Consider the following 14,970-nt stretch of genomic DNA (forward strand, 5'->3'; position numbering starts at 1 on the left):
TGGGTTGACTGGGCAAGAGGTGATCCGTTTGCAAAGTAAATGAATATAACACTCGTAGTCTGCTTTTCCCCTTGATATTGGTTTTAAAAGCCAGTTTGGCTCGGAACTTACAGAGGCCCTGGACTCAATCTTTGCTCCGACAGCATAATAAATTGAAGCCCCTTCCCATTGCCTGGCAGCGACTGGCCCATCCCCAGCGGGCCACCTTTCCCCCATTTCAGGGATCGCGCAGAAGGCTCTCCCGGGGCCCTCGAATGCAGCTGAGAACGGAGGAGCCTCGCCCAGCCCACGGCTTCCTGCAAGGAAACCGACCAAACGCCTTGCGGGCGCCGGCCCCAGCAGCGCCGAAGCCTTCCTTTGCGGGAAGCGGCGCGCAGGAGCGCAAACCCAGCGGGAGGGGAAAACGGGTTTCTTCTTTCGTTCAGAGAAAGCAAAGCGACGCCAACGGCAGAACGGACTGGCCGGGAGGAGGCATCGGCGCCGCCTTCCCCTTGTGAGCGCATTTATTCGAAACATAATAGCAATCGCTCGGAAGAGGCTTGCCGCCGCCCAACTCGCCCTCGTATTGGGAATGGCCTTGCCCGCGAGCAACCTGGGCGACCTCCCGAGAGCGTCGAATGGCTTCGCGAGCTGAAGAAACGAAAACGAAACCGCATCGCAGCCGCCATGCAGGGGTACCTCCTTGCCTTCCCGTGGCTCCTGCTCCTCATGCACCAGTCTACCTGTAAGTAGCGCTGCCCGCTTGCTCCCCCCCCCCATCCGGGGAGCGTGGAGCTCACCTGGCTACTCGGGCTGCAGATAGACCGGAGGCTTCCAATGTGGGCGCAACCTCCCGGCGGGAGAATGAGGGGGAGGGGTCTAATTCAAGGCTGGGGTGGGCAGGAAATGTGGTTGTATTTCTCAGTGGGGGTGGGGGCGAGGAAGAAATAATGAGTCTTCAGCCCAGCCTTCGGGAAAGGCTTCCCAGGGGGACCTCGGGGTGCTGTTTGCAATTTGACAGCTCACTGCCTCTTGCGCTGGTGATTTGCATTTCATTGTCCCACGAAGTGAGCTTGTGCACCTTGAATAAAACCTTGGTGGGCTTACCCCATTTTGTTTTGGGACCTCTGCCAGTAGTCCGTATCAGCAGGGCCCAGAACCTGCGCCTGTTCTGCTCAGATAGACCTCATGACCGTCCCTCCTGGGATCAGCGACTTCTGTTTCCCCGCACCCTCTGGGGGTCTTCATCTGACCCCGTCTGGGGGAGTGGCCTGCAGTGGGGCGCAGTGGGTGGGTCGGGGAGGGGTGAAGGAGGTCCCCACGTCACCCTGTGCTGAGACCTGTGGTTTTTTGAACTACAACCGAACCCAAAGGACTGATTAACTTTTTAAGCAAACATGATCATCATACTGCATAACGTGGATGTTATGACACAGTTTACTAATTTGCTATTAATTTACTTTCTCCTTGTATCTGCCCTCTTATGATCCCCGTTCCATTGTCGGAGGAAGAGTGCCTGAACACGAAAGCTCACACCTTGAATACATCTTAGAAGTGTCACTGGATGCACATTTTGTGGTGCTACGTCAGACCAAGGCACTGGAATCTATTTGCTTGGGATGTTTCACCCTTGGAAATAGTAAACAGTAAGCCACGAACAGGAAGAGAGGGAGCCCAAGGGAGGCCTTTAATTTCCACGGTAACCTTTTAAAGGCCGGTTTAAATTGAATTACTGTAGGGAAAAATTGATACGTTGTATTAGATCAGCCTTCCTCAACTTTTTTACCATTGAGAAACTCCTAAAACGTTCCTCAGGGTTGGAGAAACCCCAAAAGCGGTGCGATCGTGTAGAACAGGGGTAGTCAACCTGTGGTCCTCCAGATGTCTGTGGACTACAATTCCCATGAGCCCCTGCCAGCATTTGCTGGCAGGGGCTCATGGGAATTGTAGTCCATACACATCTGGAGGACCACAGGTCGACCACCCCTGATGTAGAATATGGTTGGGAATCAGAACTGTGGACACTCCCACCAGGGGCTCCTCCCCTTCCCACCCCCTCCAGCCCCCTCATTGGACATTGGGGGTGGGGTGGGACCATATTGATATTCTTTGGATAAAATTTATTGTATTGCTGTTTTATATTGTATAGGGTTTTTATTGGGATTTTAAATGCTGTAAATCACCTTGAGCCTCTGGGGAAAGGCAAGTAATAAATCTAAATAATAATAATAATAATTAATAAATGGTCATATCACCCAGTAAATATTTAACAAATTTAACAAATATATATAAAAATAACAAAATAACCCACCCATTTGGGAATCCCTTCCAGGGCTGTCAAGAAACCCCAGGGTTTCGTGAAACCCTGAAAAAGTCTAGATTCGATGAACAGTGCAATACAAGGGAATATGAAGGGCCTACTTTACAAGGCTGTTTTTAGTGTGCCCTCTCGGCTTTGGCACATGTGTTCACACACACACACAATCTCCAGTACTGGGAATGGCATGAGGTACACTAGTGTGGGGAATCTCCAAAAAGGTGCCTGTGATCACCCAGGTGTCCCCCCAGGACCTTTTCAGGGGGGTTTAGAAAGTGAATGGGGCCAGGTAGGTATTTTTCCGAGCAATATTTTTTTTGACTTTTTTATCATTTCCACCTGGGCAGGAGGAGCCGATGAGCAAATCCACGTTGATGCTGGCCGGGTCGGAGCCAAGTGATGCCTGCAGCACTTAGGGGGGGTCCCCCCCGGCTTTCCCTCCCCAGTAACCCTTCTCTGTCTTTTTCAGGGGCAGCGCTACGGGTGTCGGTACCCTCGTCGCCGATCCGGGCCTTGCCGCGGTCTGATCTACGGCTGCCTTGTAACTTCACAAACCCATTGAAGCCCATTACCCTGACTAGCCTGGCTGTAGTCTGGAAGAGAGGTGCAGAGACAGTTGCCGAGTATTTAGGAGAATTCAAGCCAAAAAAGAGAGATGGGGCAGAGATGTCCGAGGAGCGGCTGCGAGCAGGGGATGCTTCCCTGCTGCTCCCAGGGTTACAGGATATGGATTCTGGTTTTTATACCTGCCTTGTTATTCTCACACCTGACAGAGCCGAGGGAAGCTTTGAGTTGAAGTTGGAAGGTGAGGGCCAACATCTCTAAGGCAGCCTTTCTCCACTTTTTAAACATTGAGAACCCCCTGAAGTGTTGCGATCGGGCAGAATACGGTTGGGAAGCAGAGCTGAGGACACGCCCAGCTGGGGCCCTTCCCCTTCCCACCCCCTCCAGGCCCGTCACTGGCCATTTTGGGAGGGGGTTGGTGGGTCATAGAATTATAGCATTGGAAAGGAAGTTCAGGATGGGTAGAGAAAAGAGGCATATAAGAACCAACTCCTCTTCTTCAGTAATATCAGGGCTCTCTCAGCCTCACCCACCTCACAGGGTGTCTGTTGAGGGGAGAGGAAAGGGAAGGCGAATGTAAGCCGCTTTGAGACTCCTTCGGGTAGAGAAAAGTAGCATATAAGAACCAACTCTAGCAATGAAAATCATTGGACTGTAAGGGCTGCCACCCACCAGCAAAAACCAAAAGGAGAATGTCCATTGCTCCTCAGGAGGGAATGGGAGGTTTCTAGGGTGGGAAAGGTGGGCCTTTCGTGGCAGAGATCTCCTCCTAACCTTCCTCTCTGCCTCCAGCCAAGCCACACGTGGCCCTCGGGTCTACCACGTTGCAGCTAGCCCATGAGGGCACCATCACATGCACCGTGTCTGGCTTCTACCCGGGCAATATCTCCGTGGAATGGCTGAAAGATGGTACAGTCCTGAAAGGCCACCAGACATCGGTTCACCAGGACAGTCAGAACAGCCTGTACAGCGCAAACAGCATCTTGGGACTCACACCAGTTGCTGTTGATGCAGATGCCAACTTCTCCTGCCAGGTCAGGCACCAGTCACTCAAAGACCCACTCAAAGAACATTTCCACCTGCAATTACACGGTAAGGGGGAGACTTCCTGGAGGATTGCGGGCGCTCTGGCACTTGCTGTCCCCTATCTCCATTCTAACTAACTCCTCCTCTGAAATCTCCAAAAAGCAGGAGCCTTGACTCACTTTCACAACTCTCTTACAATCTCTTTCCTCCAAAGCCTACTCCTCCGACTCTGTCACAGCCCGTTCCACCATAGCCCTCACTTTTGCTCTTCCCAGCTAGGCTGCCACCCCATAAAAGATCTTCCTGACAGGATCAGCCTGACGTCTTGCTGCAAAATGGGAAGATCCCCAGGTCCTAGCCCCATAACACCTAGATGGAGGTCCAAAAAGTGATTTGGGCCCATTCTAGAAATTGACACATGCTGTGCTGACAGTACTAAACGGCAGGTGACTATTGGTTATTGTTCTCTATGGATGCCACAAAGGGTGTCCCCACAGGTAAGCATCTCGGTGGTGAAAGTCCTGTCTGCTGGTATCAATTGTTAAAGTGAAAGGTAGTTCATTTAATACTTGGACGTGTCAATAAAGACCATATTCCTGGGATTTATAGTCTTTATGGCATCCTTAAGAGCCTCTTGTGGCGCAGAGTGGTAAGGCAGCAGACATGCAGTCCGAAAGCTCTGCCCATGAGGCTGGGAGTTCGATCCCAGCAGCCGGCTCAAGGTTGACTCAGCCTTCCATCCTTCCGAGGTCGGTAAAATGAGTACCCAGCTTGCTGGGGGATAAACGGTAATGACTGGGGAAGGCACTGGCAAACCACCCCGTATTGAGTCTGCCATGAAAACGCTGGAGGGCGTCACCCCAAGGGTCAGATATGACCCAGTGCTTGCACAGGGGATTCCTTTACCTTTTTTACCTTATGGCATCCTTGAATTATGGAATCCAACAGTGGGAGTTGATTATACCCCTACGGCCTGCTGTTATGGCCAAAATGGCACGTGCGTTTCAAAGCAATCTACATCAATGTGCTGGCTGTAGAATACGTTATCCCTGCTACAATCACTAGAATGATGCTTCTATCGGGATAGATTAGGCTGTGTTAAATGTTAGGATGTTTTTTGTATTTATTTTTGACTGTATGCATGTTGTTTTAAACTTCTTGTAAGTCGCCACTAGCCGGCCTGGCCAGGAGTAGCAGGGTAAAAGTCAAAAAATAAATTTAAAAAGCATAAACTTTATTGCAAGGCTGTTTGTCAGTTCCAAACCCTGCTCTAGATGAATTCATAACTCAAATGCGTGCCCCAGCAGCAGCAGCAGCAGAAGGGGTGAAATGCACTTGGACGCGCTCGTGTTTATTCAATCTAAGTATTCTCCCAGTTGCTGTCATTAGATTTTTCAGGGAACTTTTCACCTGCTCTGCCCACCTTTCCATGGGTCATTTTCCAAGGCCAAGGCCTTCTCTTCTTTTACAGCTCTCCCAAGCCTTCAGGTTTTCACAGGCGCATCAAGGAACGCCCTGGAGGTGCTGGAGTGCCTGGTGAGTGGGTTTTACCCCCGAGATGTTCACGTCCATTGGCTACGAAACGGGGTGCCTCAACAGCAGGTGGAATCGAAACCCCAGATCCTGCCTAACGGGACGTTCTACATACAGAGCTTGCTCCGGCCCAAAGAGACGGACGACAGAGTCAGCTACGTCTGCCGGGTGCAATGCGACACGTGGCACAGCCCGCTGGAGATGACAGCCCATTGGCAACTGGAAGGTGAAGGTGTTCCTTGCCCTACACCCCAGAGTCCAGGGACACAAGGGATGCCGCTTTCATGCTCACCCACATCTGTCCCTACATCTCCAGCTTCTCCTACAGAGACCGTCAATGCTTTGCCTTGGGTAGTGTTTGCAGTTGGATTGCTGGTTTTCATTGCTGGTGGACTCATGCTGTGCATGGCTTACAAGAGAGGTGAGTCGGGATCTGGCTTGGGCTTGCTGTTTTGGGACTGGGATGGTGATGCGGGCAGCCAAGCTGGCGAAGGAGCAAGGGCGAAACCAAGCCCCCGGGGTGGGGTGGGGGAATGTTGCAAATCACAGCGCGAACTTCCTCCCCATCTCCCTTTGCAGCCCAGAAAAAGTTGTCTCCAGCTACCGAAAGCAAGAGGCACCTGGATCCGGAATCGGCAGAATGCCTGACGAAGCCGGGAAAAGACGATGTCCATGGCAGCACGACAACATCGATGTGAAACCCTTTGGTGGTGCCCCTGCCACCTGTTTGCGGAGACAGACGGCATCACTGAATCACAAGAGGTGCAGCTTACGGACTCTGTCACCTCAGTCAGCGAGCTGTTTCCGGTGGCCTATCAACAGAAAAACAAGGAACCTTTCTGAGGCAATCACAGAAAAACAAGGAACCTTTCCAAGGCAATCACAGAAAAACAAGCAACCTTTCCAAGGCAATGTTCTTGTAATAATATATATATATCCAGTGTCAATACAATTACTTTTATATACATGAAGAATCAACCGTAACGGTTTCTAAATCATTTCCGTTTTCAGTGACTTCTTCAATGGCTGAGTCCTCCAATATTTTTGTTGTAACAATAGTGGGAAAATAGTGGGAAAATCCTACAGGCTTTCCTTATATTACATTATATACCTTTGAGCCAATGGCCTATTGCTATTAAAGCACTAATCTACGGAAAGGCTGCAGGAAGCATGCAAAGGAGGAGTGAGGAATCCAACCCGGTTCTCCAGATTCGTGGCCTCTGGTCTTAAGCACTCCGCAAAGCTTAACACAAGACCCTTAGGATGCCATCAAGAACTCCGAGAAATTAAATTCATTTCTCCACTGCCGCCTCAAAACCTTCTCCCATTCGAATGCAGATGCATGCTTCGCTCCATTCACTTGCCTGCAGAGGCCTTGTGGCTTTACTCTTTTCATTGTGACATGAAGATGTCAAAACAGGAAATGGAGGGAGGGGTATGGGAGGAACTTTTAAACAATTTCTGTGGCAATGCCATCCTCTAGACACCTGCCTTGGTGGCACTCAAGCGAAAGAGCTGACTCTTTGGCTGTGCTGACATCTCCCTCCTCTGGCAAGCTGCCACTCTGTTGGCACATCCATCAAGTGCTGGAGTCTGGCTGAGAGGTATCACTCACACTGTTTCTAATGGAAATGTCTCCACACAAAAGCTTATGGCCAGAATGACACTTTGTGGGTCTTAAAGGTACCGCTGGACTCAAATTTTGTTATGCTTCAGATCAACAAGGCTACCAAGAGTTGCTAACATTCTGGAAAGGGGAGGAGGGATGCTCTGCCCCTTTGTCACAGGCCACATGATGTAGTGGGTAAAAGTGGCGGCCTTTACTCTGGCGAACCAGGTTTGGTTCTCCCATTCTTCCACATGCACCCAACTGGGTGACCTTGAGCCATCCAGTTCTCCCTAGAGCTCTCTCAACCCCACCGGCCTCACAAGGTGCCCGTGGCGGGGAGAGAAAGGCAATTGCAAGCCAAGTAGAGACTTCTTAGATAAGCCGTGTTATCCGCGTATAAAATTAAACTGGAATCGGGAGGTACTATTCCCCCGCAGGAAAAGTTCCGACCCCCGAAAGCTTATGCCGCTGCGTGGCATTTCGCAAGCCTTCTGAGGCTCCACCTTCTAATGCTTTTGCAACTGGGTTTTTCCCGAGCGAAACGGGGAAAAAAAATTAATCCCAAAGCGCGCTAAAAGTGCATTATCTAAGGAGCGCGGAATGGGGCAGGTTTCAATCCGGGCAGGCGGTGGATTTGGAAGACCGAGAAAAAAAAAAACTACACTCCCCGGGATGCCTTGCGCGCCCCGCCCGGAGCCCTTCTTGGGAGGCTCCTCAGGGGCGACTTGTCCTTTGGCCCGGGAGCGGGGAAGGGCCCAATCAGAAGGCGGGGTGGGCGGATTAAAGGGAGCGTCGGGGCCAATTAGGAGGAGCGCGCGCTGCCATGGCGGAGGTGGTAAATAGGGACGGGATGGAACGGGACGGGATGGGATGGGACGGGGGAGACGGAGGCGGGCAGTGGGGCTGGGGGCTCCCTCGTTCACTCCCCTCCTCTTCGCCCCCCCCCCAGTGGGATTCCTGCTCCAGCAGCGACTCGGAGCCCGAGGGACCCCCCAAGAAGCCCCTCCCCAAGCGCCGCCGCCTCTGCCCGGACGCTGCAGTCCCCGCCGTGCCGGTCTACTCCAGCAAGGTGCGTGGAACCCTCTTCGTTCCCAGAGGGAGGGGTGGGCTCTCACCTGGAGGACCCGGATGGATTCCCCACTGCTCCTCCGCGTGCAGCCAGCTGGGGGACTTTGGCCCGGGGACGGTTCTCTTAGAGCAGTTCTCCCAGAGCAGTTCTCCCAGAGCTCTCTCGGCCGCCACCTGCATCCTCAGAGTCTGTTGTGGGTGTGTTGGGGTTTCCTTGGGCACTGAAATGTGGGGTTCAAAAAACCCAGTGCTTCCCCTCTCCCTTTTCTTCTTCCTCTGCTGTTGCAGCTGACATTTAAAAACACCACCTCCAGAATCTTACTGTGCTCTTCAAGTGGTGGCGCTTTTTATAACACTATACGCCCCGTGCGTGTTTGGTTAGAAGCGAGTCCCCTTTTGTATTCAGTTGATTCCTGTTTGGTTGCCGGTTCCAGGGAGGGAAGTTCCTGGAGATCGGCTGGTGGAGGCTGGACTGGGTGTAGTTTAGGGAGAGGAGGAAGTTCAGCTGAGATATGGTGTGTTAGAGAGCGCCCTCCTGAGCTGTCGTTTTCTGCAGGGAAACTGTTCTCTGTGATGTGAAGAACAGGAAATATTGAGGCCCCACCTGGAGGCTGAAACCGACTTTTGGCTGATCTTTTAATTCAAAAATATGAGTCCGTGTTATCTTTCGTACATTTGAAAATGGGGCTCAAACCCAGGACCTCGTTCTTGTGTATTCGGTTTATTTTTTTGTTTGTTGCATTGAACGTTGAGTGGCGAATCTACATGAAAGATGACATGGGCTCACATTTTTGAATAAAAAGATTTTATTCTTCGCCCAAAAGTCGATTCTTTTTTCGGTTTCTTCCTCGTGGGAGGTTTCCATCTTTGTTTGAATTTCCCCCCCACCTGGCAGCTGGCAACCCAAGTCCATAGGGCTGTAACCTTTGTAGGATGTAAACTTTCACGAACTGGAGCCTTTGTCAGATGAAGCCTTAAGCCAGGGGTAGTCAAACTGCGGCCCTCCAGATGTCCATGGACTACAATTCCCAGGAGCCCCTGCCAGCATTCGCTGGCAGGGGCTCCTGGGAATTGTAGTCCATGGACATCTGGAGGGCCGCAGTTTGACTACCCGTGCCTTAAGCTATAAGAAGAGGAGCAGGTCTATAAGTATTCAAACACTCCCATCTCTTATTGTGGCACCCTGAAAACAACTTGTCCTTTCCCCTATGCTGCTTTTTGCCGTTTTGACCCAGAACACTGATTACTGTGATCTGAAGAGAAAACCCAGGAGCCTTAGTTCTCCAGCCCCAGCATGAAAGAATTGCTCCATTGCTCCCTGCCTTTTGTACTGGCCGGATCTCTCATCTTGCTCGCAGTCTTTGCAGGAATCTTGCTTCCCTGAGTCTCCCCCTTTGGCACTGCCCCTCACAGGTTCAGAGCAGCCTCCAGCTCTTCCCTGAATCTCTGAAGCTGCCGATTCAAGACCCGCTTGTGTCCTCCGTGCTCCAGGGCGCATCGGATGAGGAAGAGGAGGACAAAGTGGAGATGGTGACAGTGTCTCCCGCGGAGGAAGAAAAAAGGTCGGGTTCCTTGTCTTTCTCTTTCCCGCTTCTCTGGCCCGCTTCCCTGCGACCCCGATTAACACCCATCTCTGTATTCCCTTCAACAGGAGTTCTCTTTCCCCACTGTCACCATCCCCTCCTCCCGCCCCACGGCCACGGAGACGATGCCACGAAGCCCAGTAAGAAACTGAGGATCCTTGGAAGGGGAGAGAGGTTATACGGACTGCTGGGAAGAGGGAGGAAAGAGGGGGGAACCCCAAGATTGTCAGGAAAGTCAGTGGGGGGTCTACCTTAGCTCCAGACCATCTTAATTGTGTGTGGCCTGTGACCCCACAACAGTCTTGCTGGGTAGGCCGCCTCGGATTTTCAAAACTAGTGGAGCTTGGGTAAAGAGTGATTTAGAGATGGGGGTTGAATTCTGACCTCCCAGCACTCCATGCAAGAGTTATTTTCATCCTAGGAAGGGTTGATCGTCTCCATTTCCGATGACGAGTTTCTCACTCTGGTTTCTTCCCCATCAGGATTCTTGACCAAAGGCTCAGGAATCTGAATTCCACCCTCTCAGCTGTCAAGAGGAGCTTGCAGGATGAGGGTTCGGCTTCTGAGGAGGACGATGTGATTCTGATCGACTCGCCTGAACCCTCAGAGTCCCAGGAACTAGTCCTGAAGATCAGGTGCCGGGCTGACCTCTACAGAGTTTCTGTTCAGACGGTGAGACCTCCTTCTGTGATTCTCTGACACACACTCGCCTTCAGGGCCTCTCTCCCATGGCTTCTCCCTTCTTCTCACCGCCCCTCTGGGCCTTTGGGAAAACGCAGTTCTCTCTGCCTAGAACAGGGGTAGTCAAACTGCGGCCCTCCAGATGTCCATGGACTACAATTCCCAGGAGCCCCCTGCCAGCATTTGCTGGCAGGGGGCTCCTGGGAATTGTAGTCCATGGACATCTGGAGGGCCGCAGTTTGACTACCCCTGGCCTAGAACATCTTTAAGCCTATCTTGCCTCCAAGGAAGGGAAGGGAAGTATTTGCCTTTCTTCCTTCATGTCATCACAGCAACCCTGCAAGGTAGGCCAGGTTGAGAGAAAGTGAAAGATCCAAGGCTGCCCAGTGAGCTTCATTGCGTGGGTGGGGATCTGAAGCCGGTTTCTCAATTTCTCATTGGACATCCTCAGGGGTTACACTCCTCTGAGGATGCAGACCACAGGGAAATAAAATTAGAGGGAACATGGGCTACAGCCCCTCCCTCCCATCAGAGAAGCCGCTGGCGCAGGCTTGCTGCCGTGCTCGACAGCTTCCGCAAAATTGTGAGCATTTGTGCAAACCTGTAGGAAAACTGATTTGGGGAGACATACCGGTGTGGATCGTCTCGGCTGGCTAGGGTCGTTCCTCGGCGCTCTGCCCTCTCCGACACTCTTCTTGCTTTCCCAGACGGACCGCCTTCAGCGGGTGGTGGAACATATGGGCCGGACGCTGAAGGTCCACCCGAGCAGAATACTCCTCCTGTTCCAGGACCGTGAACTCTCAGCTGATGCCACTCCCCGCGGGCTGGGCCTGGGGGTGGCCGATATCATCGGTAAGCTGGCAGGCAGGGCATCCTGCCATTTCCTGCCTCTTAAGCCGGTCTCGCCTCCTGATCTTGTCTGCTGGGGTGGCTGGTTCTCTCGTTGCCGTCCCCAAAGCTTTCTTGCTCCTCGGCCGTGTTCGCCTCCGCCCAATCGCCTTCCTTGCGCCTAGACTTCTCACACTTCCTGACGGACATGTCTTCCCCTCCAGACTGTGTCGTGGAGATGACCGGCAAAGAGGATGGCGAGGAGGGGAGCTTGCAGCTCCACGTGCAGGGGGAAGGACAAGAGCTCTCACATGGACATCGTGGTCCACAGGGTAAGGGCATTAACCAGGGTGGGGGGAGTAATATTGTAGTAATAATAAAGAGAATCCAGTTTGGTTGGGGTGGTGGAGGTTGAAAGGATAGCAAGGCATTATTAAACCTTTTATCCCAAAAGGATAAAATTGTCAGTCTAATCTCAGCAAAGGCAGTAGAACAAAACACAAGCAGACTCACTCGTGGTTGGGCATGTCCGCTGGTATGCAGGAAAATGGGGAGGGAAGGATACCCCCTCCCCTCTCCAAAAGCCTCCTGTTGAGGACTTGAATATGCTTCAGGAAGCACCAGGTGACGACCACAGCTGTCAATTAAAGGGAAGGCCCGCTGAAGGCCCTGATAGTTTGTAGAATCCTGGAAATGGAGAGCATGGGGTTGGGGGAGGAAGAATTCCCAGATGATTTCTCTCATTCTGGGGCCTCTCGAGGGCCCCCACCCAGATTGTCACGATTTGATACTCGTCTGAAAGAAGAGTGGGAAAAGCAGCTTCTGGAGATGCAGAGGGGAACCTGAGAAGGACTTTTTCCTCAGTCCTTCCTGCTGCCCCTCCACTGCGGACAGGACCAAGAGAAAGGCCTCCGATGCAGATTTCAGTGAAATGGGTGGGTTCCTGCAGAAGAAGGTGGTCCATCCAACTGGGGGTATTCATTCCTCTTGTGGGGGAGCGAATGCTGCAGTGCTTTCTCTCTGTCTTGTTTCTTGGCAGAATGAGCCGTTGCAAACACTGATGAATCGCTACCGTCAGGCCCAAGGTCTCGGGAGGCGCAAACTGACCTTCTACTATGATGGGCAGCGTTTGGCTGAAAGCTGGACCCCAGAAGATGTGGGGATGGAGCGTGGCGACGTCATCGAAGTCTGGAGCTAGAGACGCTGGCTTCTCCCCTGGCCAAAGTGGCCATGTCTCTTTGGAGATCTCCACTGGCATCCCAGCTCTGACAGACTGAAATCCATCCTACCTCTTACCCATCCCCATTTTAACTTTTGCAATTTTATTTTGGTGGGGGGGGGGGTAGAGGGATGAAGAAAAGACGCGTCACGTAGGTACCCTTTGGCGTGGGAGGGAATTGCCTGCATTTTCTATCCTTTCTGTGCGACAAGAAGCAAAAGCCTGGGATCTTCTCTCCCTTCCTTACCATCTCCCAAATGTTTGAAAACAGCACCTAATGCAGAACGGTTTAAATTGAGCTAATATCACAGCTCGGAGGGGAGTGGAAAGAAACGGAAGTCTGGCACGGAACGCACCTGCATTCTAGATTCCTGATAAATCCTGGTTCAAGAAACCATTTCATCACGCTCCCTGTCAAACTAAAATTTGCTGATCAGGGACTCAAAGCAAGGTTTGCAGCCGGGGTGCGCAAGCTGCGATTTGCACTGCAACTCCAGAATTCACAAGACATAGTTGCTGTACCTTGTGGCTGTCTGGCCTCTTGCAGATCTCCTCCCTACTGGTAGGAAACAGGCTGAGAGTTACTGTTTGTGGGAGCGTATATGGAGGTTGTCAAACCAACAGCACTTTTTCAGGAACACTCAAGCACGGTTGTAGAGCCCTACAGCCGTAAGGAGTTGATCTTTACTGTAGTCCGTGTGGTCTCGGCTGCCTTGTCTTTAAAAAAATGAAACTTTTGTAATATATAAATGATAACTAGGGAAAAATGCATTTCTTTAAACAAATTAGAGGATGTCATAAGGACAGAAGGGGAAAATAAAAAGGGGAAAAAATATTTATTGCTGCTAGTCTAAGCTGTCCTGATCTTTTCAGATCTTGGGAGCTAAGCAGAGAGGATCCAGGTAAATACTTGGATGGATGACCAGCAAGGAAGTTCAGGGTTGCTAAGCAGAGGCAAGGTGACGTCTAGCTACCTGTTTTGTTTTTAGCTTTGAAATCTGTGCAGGGTTCCCATAAGTCGGATGTGACTTGGTAGCATCTTCCACCATCGGTCATCTTTTAAGCCCCTTTCTTCTGTCTTTATTATCCCCCCCTGGGGAGATTGTTACTCCTCCTTTAAGGACAGGGATAGTATAGAAATCACACCCCCAGTCATGAAGTCTTAGGGTTGAATCCAGCCAGCTTTTTCTCTAAATCTTACCCAGTTCCACTCTTTATTATGGTCCCCTTTCCCACCCGGCTTTTCCCCACCCAGGTCCCATTTTCTGTGACCTAGGCTTTTTGTAGGTTAGAGACTCTCTCTTTTTGTATAACCAGAAAAGCTGCTGTGTTTCAATCCACAGTTTCAGTCTCTGCCCAGCTGAGACAGGCAGTCTTGTGTACAATTTACCTAGGTAGAAGTCCGATTGAATTCAGTGGGATTAACTTCCTGGATTGTCTGCATCTTAAGGTGGATCCCAAGTGACTGCATACAAGGATTTCCCCCCCCCCCCCCCTTAAAGTAGCTGGCTTGGGTTAATAAGTCAAGTTGCGAACCATGGCTTGGATCTTGTATTTAGTTTCCATTAATGGAAGACACACTTTCTCCCAGTGTCCCCAGTTTCCCAAGAACAGCATTTTGGGCTGAGGAGGGATGTATTGGGTGGGAAAGTGCTACTGGGAACGCTTGCTTGCACAGTAGAGGCTTCCTGCAGGATCCAGGTTGTGCAGCACAGGGTGTGAGGGCAGCTGTGAGCTCTTAGGATGCTTTCTTCAACAGCCATATTCTTCAGAGAACAGCTTTGCTTTCCAGTCAATGGTAAGCCTTCGCCTAAAAGCCCAAGGCATTCAGGCTTCCCATATGAAAATGTTTTCTGGTTTCTCTTGTATGTCAACTCTTTTGTACCTGCTTCAGTTGGAAAAATGACCCATGTGAAAATATTTTATGGCTTTTCTTGTGTGTCAACTCATTGTACTTCCCTCAATTGTAAAATTTTCTGCTGTAAGTTCCATTGTTCTTTTAATGCCATTAAAGGTATACCGACTGGTGTCAGCTCTCTGCAACAATGGGAGTTGGAGTCAGCCAGCCTTTTCACATCATCTTGTATAATTTCCTTCTGTTACACGTTTCTTCTGTCCGGATCTCAATGATCCCCACCGTAGCCTTTTAGATGGTCATCCCACCTCCCTTTTCAACAGAGGGATAGATGTCTCCTCTTGATAGCCCAGGAGAGCTGTTGTCAACATGCATAAGAAAGGGGCAGTTTCCAAAGTGCCTGAAAGAAGAGTCTTCCTTGTGTATGGATTCCAAGTTCTTGTGCGAGATCTTGGCTGCTTTGTAGGGTGCACTTGTATGCATGTCTGCTAGGGTTGCCGTGTCTTCCCTAGCCACCAGAATGGAATGGGAGGTAGGGCTGTCCAGGTTGCGGAACCCCTAGAGATTTGGGGATGGAGTCTGGGGGAGGTGGGTACAATGCTAGAGAATCCACCTTCCAAAGCATCCATTTCCCCTGGGGAAGCTGATCTTTGTAGTCTAGAGATGAGCTGTAATTCTGGGGACATCCCCAGGTCCCACCAGGCGTAG

At 51.1% G+C, this 14,970-nt stretch overlaps 2 protein-coding genes across 3 annotated transcripts; both read left to right on the forward strand.

Annotated features, from left to right (window-relative positions):
* Window positions 1–221: 221 nt before the first annotated feature.
* On the forward strand, window positions 222–6,393 carry LOC143826815 (natural cytotoxicity triggering receptor 3 ligand 1-like). 2 transcript variants are annotated; one of them, XM_077315874.1, is made up of 6 exons: window positions 224–724; window positions 2,766–3,101; window positions 3,653–3,952; window positions 5,358–5,645; window positions 5,736–5,840; window positions 5,999–6,393. In XM_077315874.1, the coding sequence occupies exons 1-6, from the start codon at window positions 667–669 to the stop codon at window positions 6,115–6,117; spliced, it is 1,206 nt and encodes a 401-aa protein (XP_077171989.1). In that variant the 5' UTR covers window positions 224–666; the 3' UTR covers window positions 6,118–6,393. The 2 variants fall into 2 exon arrangements, with proteins under 2 accessions (XP_077171988.1, XP_077171989.1); XM_077315873.1 differs by having other exon boundaries at window positions 222–724; window positions 5,358–5,840.
* Window positions 6,394–7,729: 1,336 nt separating this feature from the next.
* On the forward strand, window positions 7,730–14,486 carry NFATC2IP (nuclear factor of activated T cells 2 interacting protein). Its single transcript, XM_077315875.1, is given in 9 exon segments — window positions 7,730–7,863; window positions 7,978–8,097; window positions 9,510–9,658; window positions 9,748–9,819; window positions 10,162–10,351; window positions 11,068–11,212; window positions 11,413–11,477; window positions 11,479–11,520; window positions 12,228–14,486. Coding segments are annotated over 9 exon segments (954 nt in total). The 5' UTR covers window positions 7,730–7,851; the 3' UTR covers window positions 12,387–14,486.
* Window positions 14,487–14,970: the final 484 nt, after the last annotated feature.

Source organism: Paroedura picta, chromosome 16 (assembly GCF_049243985.1).
Source record: "Paroedura picta isolate Pp20150507F chromosome 16, Ppicta_v3.0, whole genome shotgun sequence".
Lineage (NCBI taxonomy): Eukaryota > Metazoa > Chordata > Lepidosauria > Squamata > Gekkonidae > Paroedura > Paroedura picta.